Below are 13365 nucleotides of genomic sequence, written 5' to 3' on the forward strand. Positions count from 1 at the left end.
AACTTACCCTTGTTATCTCTATTTCTACGAAGTCCATAGGGTTCCACATGACTCCCGCCCTGTCGCACCTGTGCTGCAGATGGGCTTTGCTCTGGTCACCGGTTTTCCGTCTCCCTCTGGTGAGAATGTGATTCTTGTATGTGTCCAGATCTTTGTTCTCTCTCTTCCTTCTCCTCCTCCGGCCTATGGCTTGGTAACTAACTGAGGTGCTTTGGCCCGGGGGCGGGGTATAGGAGGGGGACCTAGTGCATCCTGGGAGGCTGAAAGCTTAACTCTTTGGTGCCCTGCGACTGACGTCACACCTATACCCCCAAGGTATCCTGTGGAACCCTATGGACTTCGTAGAAATAGAGATAACAAGGGTAAGTTCTTACCATATCTCATATTATATCTAAATTATATTATATATATTTTATACGTTTAGTGGTCCTTTACAACTGATGTGTATTTTCATCTTAGTCTTTTCATGATACACATTCCAAGGGGCTTGGAATGCACACCATAATTTTAAACATAATAAAATGTGCTACCATGCGATGACACTTATGGTACAATGCAGGCTATATAAAATTCAGGTGTACACTCCAAGCACTAAGTATACTGACAGTCAAAATAATTATGATAAACTCGATAATAAACACGGAGTATAAATAAAGTTCTTAGCCAAAAATGAACCCCATCAGATGGGTCCCCAACATCTCTAAAAGTAACAGATTTTATCGATTTACCTAATAATCCTATATGAGTCCCCATTCTAACATGTAGACAGCAAAGCAAGGACCTGTACTAATTAAAAGGGCAGGTGGGAGGGGTGTTGTCTACATATTTTTAGTGCTTGGAGTGTGCACCTGCATTTTCTTTTTCCTGCGTAAGATTGAAAATGGGTAAATTTATATAAGTTTTTCAGGAATGTGCCCTACTCATATACCCACTATAGTAGCTTACCGTTATGGTACCTTTTCCAGTTCCTGTTACTTTTACAGTGATATTTTTACTTGCTGAAACCTGAAAGAATTCAATGCATACAATTAGATACACAATATACGTTTTTTTGTATTGCTTCTTTGAAAAATCACAAAATACTCAATAGCAAAAAAAGTCACAAATTCCAAAAATTTGAATTATGGCCCTTTATCATGTACAAAATATATTAAAACCAACACTTCTGACCTTATCTGTCCTTTCCACATATGCATTCTGATGTCTTATAGTGTAAATCACAGGTTTTTCCCTCCCTTCCACAAGAAGCTGGACATCCAAGTTGACTTGGTTATCAGTACTTATATCCATTTTGTATTGTGCCAGAGCCTGCAGTGCAACTACGGTTGCCTAAAAGGTAAAAGAATAACATAGTATTATACTGAAACACAATAATCTAAAAATGAATACTTTGTTCCATTTTTTTCCAGTTTTATTGACTCTCTCTGAAACTATACACTATTCAGTATTGTGTATATATCATATCTGTGTCTACATCATATATGTGTCCAGTGTCAGCTCCTTACCTGTTTGGTTGGGGAGTCTGCAGTGCACATTATCCCTCTCCTCCCTTGCCATCCCGGTGATTGACCGGTGATGTCACTGGGAGGCGGGACTTAAGTCAGACGGCTGCTTGAGCATGGCCCAAATAAGTGGACAAGGCTTAAGCCTGGAGCTGCTGCTGCTAGCAGACAGGCTGGCTTTTAGGAGATGCATTAGCTGCAGCCCCCATTAGCCAGATAGGGCTGCCATTATAGCAGCGGAGTGGCCCTCTCTCTGCTATTGCAGTCCAGACTGGCAGTCCCAGGGGGAGCAAATGCCTCCCCCTGGGACTGCCTGTCTGGCTGTTATCAGGAGGGAGTGCTTCCAATGAGAAGTCACTACCACTGCTTCTAGCCTAGTAAGTCCCTGCGTGTGGGGGATTGTACTGGGGTGGCTGCAGTCCCGCAGCCCCTAGGTAAAATCCGCCACTGCATGTGTCTGTATAATAATGTATATTACATTTAATTCATATTTATTTAAATTTACCATATGCCTGTATATTGTAACCTTATATTCCAAAGTAAATGGCAATAACGTTACTTGTGTATAAAAGGAATAGGCCCTGATTCACACAATGCCAATGTTCACAGATTTCAGCAATTTATTTTACTGCACATGCGTTTAAGTCACTAAAATCTTGTACTGCACATGCATCCCTTGGTGTGTGTGCACAGTTGCGGGACTGATTCACATGCATGGTGTCAGAAGTGTATTGGAAATGTATTGGGCATTCCTGAGTGACGACTGGGAGGGGGCCAGGACAACGATGTACCATCACATGGACGTGTTGTGGGATTGATGCGGGTGTGTAGCTAAACTGGTTGCAAACTCAGACGCTTATATGCTCACATTAGATGCTATACTGGGATGGAGATTCTGCACCTAGCATGGGGCTGGTGCAAGTTTCAATGTTGCGACTAATGGTTACATCTAAAGATGTACTGTACCAAGTGGTATTAGAGCATTTAAAGATGCTCAAAGTGGGCGTCATAGCTCTTGCACATGCAGACACATGGCTATACTCCAGGGAATGGCTAGCACTGGTAACAGTGAAGACCTTCGCATATTCCTCAATTTGCTTTCTCAGCCAGTAGTCACTGTGGCATGAACTAAGTGTAGCTTTGTATATTCTCACAGGTATGCCTAATGACCTTGGTGCTATATGCAGCACACATATTGGGCTGAAACTACCTAGGCACAGGGCTCAAGTGTTTATTAATTGGCAACGGGCATATTCTATTAATGTTCCGGTTGTTTGTGATGCAAAAATGAAAATTATGAGTGCTATTACTGGCTATCATAGAAACATAGAATTTGACGGATTCAGTATCATTTACCGCCGGCCGCATGGCCTGACAGCGGCATCCCAGCAGCAGTGAAAATCCCGATCGTCGAAAGGTAAGTATTGACTAACCTATTCTACCCCCTAACTCTAGCCCTCCCTTAGGGGTGCCTAACCCTAACCTCCCCCTCAAGTGCCTAAACCTAACCCCCCCTTCACCGCCGCCTAAACCTAAGTCCCCTGGGGGAGTGCCTAACCCTAACCTCCCCCCGGGGGTGCCTAACCCTAACCCTCCCTTCCCCTAGCCTAAAGCTAACCTCCCAGGGGGGTGCCTAACCCTAAGTCCCCCCTGGGAACCCTAAACCTAACCCTCCCCCCCCCGTGGCTGTCTGCGCCCGGCGTCCAGCTTACCTTCAATTGGTAAGCCGGGTGTCGGGCTCCTGGCGAAGGGAAAATGACAGGCTTCAGGATTTCGACGCCTGTCATTTAACCCTTGCCGGGATAAGACAGTCGGGAAGCCGACGGTCGGGATTCCATCCATCGGTTTCCCGACTGCTTCCCAATTTGACGGCAGATAAGAACTACTTGGCCCATCTAGTCTACCTGTTTTAATCTGCTGTTGCTGCCTATCCTGGCTCATGTCACAATGCCTTTATCATAAAACAGCCATCCCTACATAATAACCCACAGCCACTATACAGCTACCTCAATACACCCTTTCAAAGGAATTAGGTGGTTTGGAGTGTTTTATAAAGCATTTGTGATGTTAAAATAGCATGTGATATGATAAAACCGATAGAAAAGCACCAGGAATAGTTTGTCGATTTGCAGTCGGTTTTCTGTTGGTTCCTAGCAGGAGTCAGTTTAACAGTTGTATTTTATGGAAAAAAGGAAACCGATGGGGCTTTTAGACTTCAAAATCCAATAGACATTGATGGTGGATTTTAATTGACAATCAAAACCAATGCTTGATAAAAACTCATTTAATCCACCGGCAATGTTCTTCATTTTGCAATTGAGGAAAAACCACTGCTTAGTAAATTTACCTCTAGACCCCTGTCCTGCCGCAAATCTGCTCTTTATCAGCATCAGTATTTAAGCATTGCAAAATCCCTGGGATCTGTGCAGGCTTCTACATTTTGTATATGCATCTCTGTACACTCAATGCCTTTCCAGCAGGACCCACATAGTGGTTGCAGTACTGGCTATGTTGTTGACAGAACTGAAGGTTTAACGACTGACTGTTGGACTCTGCTGCAGCATACAAAGTAAACAATTCTCTGGCCAATGACCCAATATCTGTCAGGTCTGCCCAAGAATTATATAGAGTGTACTTAAGACTTTCCAGTGACTTGCTGCTACTTGTTAAGATTATTTCTTTGCACACAATAATTTACTATATAAGGAGTGGAGTTCCTTTAAACATCTCAAACAGCTTGAGAGTATTAGCAATGTAATATATCTATCTATCTATCTATATATATATATATATATATATATATATATATATATATATATATATATATAATATTAGGGATGTGCACCGGCCACTTTTTGTGTTTTGGATCTGGATCATTCTTCATGCTTTGGATCTGGATTGGTTTTGCTAAAACCACCCTTCTGGGTTTTGTGTTATGAATCTGTATTTTTTTTTTTTTTTTTTTTTAAAAGCATAAAAAAAAGCTAAAATCACAGAATTTGTTTTTTTTTTCTGGTCCATATGCTAGTATTAAACTCAACAACATTAATTTCCACTCATTTCCAGTCTATTCTGAACACCTCACACCTTACAATATTGTTTTTAGGCCAAAAGGTTGCACCGTGGTAACTGGATGACTATGCTAAGTGACACAAGTGGGCGGCACAAACACGTGACCCATCTAGGAGTGGCACTGCAGTGGCAGACAGGATGGCAGTTTGAAAAACTAGGCCCCAAAAGGTGCTGCACAGTCACTTATCGCATCACCAATCCACTTGCTGCTGCTGGGCACACAGGACGGGACTCAGGAGAGAGATGGGCGCCGCCGAGGCTGATAGGACGATGTTCGTGGTGAACTTAGATCCCAGGGCCACCGAGGAGATCCTGTTCAAGCTGTTTCTGCAGGCTGGTCCTGCAATTAATGTTAAAATTCCAAAGGACAAGGATGGAAAGTTGAAACATTTGCTTTTGTCAATTTCAAACATGAGGAGTCTGTTCTCTATGGAATGAGTTTGTTAAATGGAATCAAACTCTTTGGGAGGCGACTGAAAATTAAATTCCGATCAGGAAGCAGCCATGGCTCTGCAGAAGCAAATAACGCAGCCTACTCACCACAAGGAAATGGCAGTTTTACTGGAAACAGTCCATCAACACATGACCGCAGGCATGATGGCAATGGGGAGTTCACAAAATACTCTGAACTTTCACCTCCTGTTCCAAACTATCAGATATCTTACTCTTCTCCAGACAATCTTCAAAGACAAGCAATGATGAATAACTTCTATAGGTCATAAACCCCTCATGGATCCAACACAGCAATGATGGCCCAACCCAGTTACTCTTCATCACATTATCCACCTCACCAAAGTCGGTACAGGTACGGATCCGATAATTCTCCCCCACACAGATATGATTCCTCTCCCAGCCACCGATCCAGTAGAAGCCATAGCTCTCATCCTTATCAAAAGGAGAGTTACCACAGTAGCAGAGACTAGGGATGTGCAGGGCAGCATACAACACACAGGACAGCCCCTGTAAAAATTATTTGTTTTAGTGTACCACTACAGCAGACAGGGCAACCCCTGTAAAAATTATTTGTATGAGCATTCCACTACAGCAGACAGATCAGCCCCTGTAAAAATTATTTTGATGAAGGGCAGCTTTTCACACTGGGGGTGGGTGAAGAGAGCACCCCTGAAGGATAGAGCACCCCCTGGACAACACAGCACTACAGCCAGCCCCTATGGACAGGACAAAAGCCAACCAATATATGGACAAGGACAACAGTAGCCAGCCAGCCCCTATGTATATGGCCAACAGTAGCCAGCCAGCCCAGCTTTTCACACTGGGGGTGGGTGAAGAGAGCACCCCTGAAGGACAAAGCATCCCCTGGACAACACAGCACTACAGCCAGCATCTATGGACAGGTTAACAGCCAGCCCCTATATGGACAAGGACAACAATAGCCAGCCCCTATGTAATGTATTTGGACAACCGTAGCAAGCCAGCCAGCCCCTATGGTCAGTGTCAGCAACAGCTCCCTCCCTCTTCACAGTAGCCAGCCAGCAGTACTTTATTATTTTTTATAACTAAGTGTAACAAGTAAGTAACACACAACACAAGCTCCCAGCTTCCTAACTCTGCACACTCCACAGCCGGAATGAAAAATGGCGGCGATCACAGGAACTTTATAGAATCCAAAACCCACGAGAATCCGACAGCGGGATGATGACGTATTGCCTCATTTCGGGAACAGAGTCTGGCGAGAAAACCCGGGCTGGACTCTGTTCAGGCTTGGATCAGGGGGCTCGGGGGAGTTTGGATTTCGGAAATCCGAACCCGCTCATCCCTAATATATATATATACAGTATATATCTCACAGGCAACTCTCCAAATAATCATATGAATTAGAAATGTGTGTGGACTCCCATGTTTTGGTTTTGGCAAAACCACCCTCAAATGTTATATTTTTGGTAAAAGCACCTTCCAGTGTTTTGGTTTGGATTCAGTTCTGTTTCTGGATTGCTGTATGTAATTTAGATCTATTTACATGCAATCCAAAACCAGGATTTGTTTTTTAAATCAGAGTTCCGAACTTACAGCAAACCCAAGCCAGGACTTGGTACTACTCGGAACCACAAAAGTGATCCAAGCCGGGACTCCATTCGACTTGTAACCGTAAGTTCGGGTGTGTTAGTTTTTCAGGGAAACTGAACCGCACGTCTCTAATATGAATGCCGATTTTCTAATAAATACTACTCCCAAAACAATTCAATTATTACTAATAGTGCACAATGTACTTATGTACAAATGGTATGAGTGTTCTTTGCTGTATGGAATTAATGTTTTAATTAAGCTTTTTTTTTTTTTCAAAGGTCTTTGTTTACTAATAATTTATTAATGTATCTTGTATAATTGTATCAATAAACGTATTTTAAAACACACTGGTCCCTCTTGCACGGCTTCTGTTTTTTTATTTCTATATTTGTCAGGTTGACAAACTCACCTTCCCAAAGCTACATTGAAGGGGTATCTGTTTGAAAACACCACTTGTTTAGATCACTAGAGTTATTTAGGCACTCAAATTCTATCAGTCTGTGAAGTGACAGTCTGGTACATGTCCAAGTTAATAGACCAGAATAGTAAGGTCACAAGCTGTGGTCTGATTCCCCTGATGAAGTCAATAAATGATGACTTGCATTGGGTATGAGGCTTGAGACGCAACAGGAACAAGAACAAGGCTTGGCTTGGAGTGAAGAATACCAGAAAGAGTTTGTGACAAGATTTCATTTGAATGGTGCAATGTTATAATAATCGTAAGGCACTAGTGACTAGGTGTTAATTTAATGTGTGCTACATGTGAAATTTGTAAGATATAATGTTATTTTACATTTATAGATTCATTTTCTTTGCTGATAAAGCTTGAGTCCTACATAGCCTCTTCATTATTTTTTTTTGTGTTGGATAAGCACCTAACTAACTAGTTGCTAAGTCACCTGGTAGGTAATAGTTTTAGAAATTGGATGGATGAAGTTACATTCCTTTATCCTACTGTACCTAGACATGCCAAAACTGTTTGTAAAGAAACCAGTTATCTCTACAAAATATGGACTGGATGCTTATTAAGAAATAGGAACCAAAAGTAATCAATCAAAATGAAATCACAGATTACTGTTACGCAAAATTTACCTGTGTAGACCTAAAGCCTCCTCCATATCCCCGTAATTTCACTAGCAGTTCTGCAATTTTATGGGTATCATCAAACTTCTTGAGCTTCAGTTTCTGAAGAAGGGCATAGCTAGTTGCCTCCACAGTAAACAAAGTATTTGATCTCTCAACTGGCCAGTAAGGTTTAGCTAAAAATTAGGAAATACATCATATTATTCAATTATTATCCTTTGTATATTAAACTATGCTTAGCATATTAATTTAACTTAGATATACAGTAGAGTACAGTAACAGCAAAATAAATTCACTTAGTTCTGCCACGTATTAGGGACTGTATGTGATAGACAGTGGTACATGTTATTTTTCTGTACAGCTTTTAGAACTGTGTATATTTATTCAATACTCCCATTTTACTTCCACATATATGTAAGCAGAATGCACTGCAAACACAAAATAAACCTTCTGTGTAGTGCTAAACTCTGAACACATAAGGCAACTCAATACACCATGCAACTTGATAAACACAATACAAGTTAATTTCCAAGTCACATAGAGTCATGGATTTACATAATAATAAAGTAACATTAGAGGTGGAAACGATCATTCCACAAGATGAGTGGAATTGTTAGGTGGAGAGTGAGGGTGTTCCTCCGAAGTAAGGAACAGGCACATAATGTACCTGTATTCGCAGAGCACTGCACAAACAAGATTTCTTTTTCAGGGCAAACTAAATTAACGAAGATTAAGGGGTAGAGAGGGAACATTATTTTGTCATGTTCCTTGTTATGCAGAGATAATCTCTGTAACAGCACTGTGAGCCTTAAATGAGGGGAAATTGAAAAGTATGTTAGTAGAAAAATTTATGTGCATTTGTATTTTATTGAATAGTCCATCTCTTTTCACCTCTCTGCACACAGGGTCTGATTCAGAGAGGGACACAATGCTGATTATCGGTGGTCTGCGCGTGTGTTTGAGTCACATTGCATATGCAAAGCCAGGCGGGCCGCGATCAGTGTGATCGCTCCCCCCCCCACAGGCATGGGAGACTGCTGTGGCTGCTGTGAGGGGGGGGGCCGTCGGATCCCTCAGGAAGCCCGGGCCCTGGCAATTTGTACCCGCCCCCCCCCCCCTCTCGCGTCCCTGCTCTTAGAAACACAGATATCCCTCCTGCTTTCCCTCCATGGTAAGTCCCAGGGACCCTTAGTATTTTGGGTGTTTTCAAGGAATATACTGCAAATATTAATTGATAATTAAGCTCTTTGGTATTTTTGAATGATGTTAAAAAAAATACACTATAAAATAAGAGCACCCATTGGGGCTGATTCTGCTTTGTAACAAAACAACAACAACAACAAAAACCATGCAAGGGGTGCAAATACATTTATGTGCTTTGCATGTGGGGTAAACACTGTCTGCTTTTGCATGTAGCCCACAAATACTGGGCAGCTTTATTTTTACACTGCAATATAGTTTATAGTTTGAGAATGCCGTTCCCAAATCTAAATTTCTCTGCACATTTTACATCTGCCCCACCTGCAGTGCAGCATGGTTTTACCTAGGTGCAAAGTTACTTGCTCTTTTTGCTTTGATTCCAACTCAGCATCAGCTCCATGATATGTATACTATCATTATATCAGCTGTGATCTAGGCATGGCCTGGGATATTAAAGTGCTGCAAAAATATTATAAATTAAAAATATAAATTAATGTACTGTAATAACCCAAATAAAAAAGTTAGGTGAACAATTGATTAAAAAAAATACAATCTAATATAACACCTAATTAAATGCTGTTCCAATATACAGCCCCAGGATAAAAGAAAAACAATACTCATAAAAACTATTATAAAAATAATAGAAGGGAACAAAAATTTTAAAAATGTCAAAGAGATAAAACTACCATCACAACAACTATGCACAGTTTTAAGTGGTGTAGATATAATGGATCTTAAATTAAACCATTATCTGTTCAGACCAAATAAAAGTAATGCGTATTGACCATAAACTACCTTATATGTAAAATCCAGAACTAATGTTTGTCCCTCATTCAAGTGATTTAATTAAAATCTCAATCCACTCCAATCGGCTATGCCAGTAACTTGCACATGGAGAAACCTATACGTATTCTATACTGAGCTATCACAGCATATTGGGTCGGATTCAGAGGTGGATACACTATCAATGCCGCAAGCTGTTGGCACTGCGCATGGGTCCCGATGATTGTTGCTGGGAGATGCAGAGCGATTTTGGATACAAGAGCTATGGAATTCAGTGGGCATTCCTGGGAAGTAAAATGGCAGTGGCTAGCCAGACAGGGGCATGTCACGGGATGCAGTAGAGATGATACAGGACCCTATGTTCAGATGGAGAAATTGCACCTGACTAAAGGCTTGTGCAAGTTTATGGTGTATCTGATGGTGCGCTGATGGTGAGTCTCAAGATGCACCTTGATTGATTAGTGCCACTGCAAGCGTCTCAGTATGCTCAGAATCAGCATGAAGTATACATTAGCATAAAACATATATTAACATAAAGCATACATTAACATAAAGCATACATTAGCATATAAGAAGGCATGGTGGTGACTGTCAACTTGCCTACTATACCTGCTCACAATTAGAGGCTGCCAAAAGTGGGTACAAGTGTAGCCATATTGACATATGGCTAATATAGTCTTTGTGTCTAAGGATCTAATCGATGTTGTAATTCAAATATTTACATATATAGGGAGTTAATTATTTTCCGTAAATAAAAACTATATAACATCTGTAATAATTCATGTATAAATGTATTTAAAAAAGTTAACTATACAGTGATATATATATATATATATATATATATATATATAAATAGATCTAATGGGTTGTAAATATGCCAATGCGTTGTTGAAATGTTATCTGTATATTTCGGCAAGTGTGTTTGGTGCCACTTGTATTATTGTACTAGGTGTGAGGGATTGGGGATTAATTTCTGCAGCTCATGATATGCTGCTATGGTCAGTTTGACTGAAGAGGAACTTTCTAGAAGTTCCTCGTGCTGCATAGCTGTTAGGGAACAGCAGCACGAGGCATCAGTGGCTCGCGCTGTAGGCGGGAAGACAGAGAATCACAGTGAGGCCAGAGAAACTAGTAGTATTAATAGAGTGGTCAGCAGCTGCTGCCGGCCAATCTGGCGCACTCCTCCTCGAGCGCTCATCTCCCTGTGTCCTGTAGAGATGGCTAGTGAGTGAATGATTCGAGTCACTCAATATTTGGTGTGTCGGGATACCCACCTCTCTAGCCTCTCTGTCAGAGTGAGTGGCAGCTCCGCCCCCTACAATGCTGATCCGACCTGGTTATACTTCTGCACTGAGTCAGATCAGCAGTGTAGGGGGCGGAGCGGTCAGTGACTCACTCTGAGTCGCGCAGCTACTGCCAGGGCTCGGGGAGTGCACTGACTCAGGAGAGTCAGTGAGAACCCTGAGCTGTAGTGCTGGGCTGCAGGGGGCGGAGCTGTCAGTGACTCACTCTGAGTCGCTGGCTCCCCTGCTGGCTACAGCAATGCACTGCCTAAAGAGTCGTGTCTCGAGACACTGACTCGAGACACTTCACCGAGTTGAGCCATGAGGCTCAACTCAGTGTAGTGAATCATTCTGCCCATCCCTAGTGTCCTGGGTGGCAGAACCGTGGTGGGCTGCCGGGCATAGGGGGATGGAGCCAGAGAGGATGCGTCAAGAGTGGCTGTTAGCAGAGGAAGCTTACTGCTGACAGGAGGCGGAGCATCACTGCTGGTGGGGAGGCAGCTATGGTCCTGGCAGCAGGGCAGCGCTCATTGCACAGCTGTCAATCTATGTTCAAAAGTTGGGGCGGGTGTCTAGCAGCCCAAAGAGGCGGAGCAGCGGCAGTGGATTCCACAAGGTGGACAGCTCCTGGGGTGGCCCGCAGCACACAGCGAGGGGCCAGCAATGCAGTTTCCATTGTCAGTGACCACAGGCAGTGAGAAGGAGGCGGGCGTCTGTCTAAGGGACTGGTCCTTACAGCATATATGCAGAAGCAGCTGCATCAGCTTGCTAATGGAGGGGGTCCTGATGGGTAGCTTGTGCGGTCAGTGAATGGAACAAGTGCAGCAGAAGTCCACTGCGGTATGCAAGAGGTGGTGAGCATTGGTTAGTAGGAATGGCAAACACAGCAGCTATCATTAGGGTTAAGCTGCTGGTTCTAACATCTATAACTGAGCCACTAGTGAAATTTAACTTAGTACACTGTACCCCACATTTGATAACTAAAATACGGATCTGGGGAAGGGTACAGAGGCACAGCTGAGACTGGGAGTTGGATATACTTCTCACAGAGACTAAGAGGGGTATTCAATATGAAACGTAAACTTTGCTGTCGAAGTTTACGTTTCATATCGGAGCTTTTACCTGCGTTAAAGTATCAGGCGCGCGCCCGCTTATCCCCGTATTCATTATGAAACTAACAAAAACTGGAGCCTGCGAAGTGGGATTTGCGTAAAGTTAAAAAAAAATTCCTTAAAAAAATTGTAGGACCCCCTAAAGTTGTAAAAACATGGGGGATCACTATGGGTACCCCCGTTTTACCCTGTAATTGAAAGTCGAGGATTTAAATAGCCGCAGCAGGTGTTTTTTCCAGACATTGAAGAAGTGATGCAGAAGAGCACTTAGGTTATTTTTTCATTTTTTTAAGTTGTCCCATCAAATTTGGGGTACATGAAAATGGGTACTAGCATATTTTGATGTCCCTAAAGTAAGTTTTTAAAAATTCTGCAATTGTGCACCTGCCGCTATAATTCTATTCTAGAAAACACCTGCCGCATACTTGCAGAATAGCCCTGAACCTATTTCCCTATTGTTAAACAATTTTTTCCCATTTATTTTTTTTCACCCCAATTTTTAAATTAATTTTTTGGGGTGTCCCTATTTTTTTAAAACTTTTTTTGACACACTTCTTTTTTAAATGTCATTCCCAGGGGTGCAGGCTATTTTTTTTAAGCCTGCACCCCTAAACCCCAATTCTGCACTTTTTTTCCAAACCTATTCAATGGTGAAAAGTTATCCCCGTTTTTAATCAAAGACTTCTTGAACCTGCGAAAAGTCTTTGAAATTGAATACGGTGTAAAACTAAAACCTGCGATAATGACGTCATAGGTGCGATATTACCGCAAAAACTGAGTTTTTGCTCCCATATTGAATACCGCTGTAATAGTTTGAGGTAATAACTGTAAGCAATTACAAAGCATAGGTGAGCTCTGTTACTACTCTAGAGAGAAAGACTACAAAGTTGCTATATTTGGAATCACTTGTATCTACATCATTCTAGTTTCAAGTGGATAAGACATTAAGTAACACATGTGTATCAGCAGACTGACCCTAGCAGACTATTAACCAGCCATAGGATACTCACAGAGACTAGTTATATCTTGTGAGATTGTGGATATATAAAATGAACCATCTGTCATGTAAAATTGCCTGAGTTATACATACATGGTTAGTTGGAAAGGGTTTTGATAACAAGTGTCTCTGTACAACATACAGTACATACTGTATGTTGATAATGTATATTTAAGAGTTAAGACATCCATAATCTGTTAGAATCCAATATGGATGACGGGGTCTCATAAAATTGTAAGCTCCTCCATATAGTTGTTATTGCACATCTAATTGCATATTTTTCTCTATACAGTTTATCCCACTTACTC

At 41.8% G+C, this 13365-nt stretch overlaps 1 protein-coding gene across 1 annotated transcript in view; it reads right to left on the reverse strand.

The window, feature by feature from the left end:
• The window catches only part of LOC148481549 (complement C3-like), a 318755-nt gene that overhangs the window by 56876 nt on the left and 248514 nt on the right, over positions 1-13365 (reverse strand). The window contains exons 29-31 of the mRNA XM_088453278.1: positions 7692-7858; positions 1171-1329; positions 946-1005 (exon numbers count right to left, since the gene is read on the reverse strand). Of these exons, the coding sequence (XP_088309404.1) occupies positions 946-1005; positions 1171-1329; positions 7692-7858 (386 nt within the window). The remainder of the gene's footprint in view (positions 1-945; positions 1006-1170; positions 1330-7691; positions 7859-13365) is intronic.

The sequence above is a fragment of the Taudactylus pleione genome, unplaced genomic scaffold (genome assembly GCF_031769625.1).
Source record: "Taudactylus pleione unplaced genomic scaffold, aTauple2 ptg000574l, whole genome shotgun sequence".
Classification (NCBI taxonomy): Eukaryota; Metazoa; Chordata; class Amphibia; order Anura; family Myobatrachidae; genus Taudactylus; species Taudactylus pleione.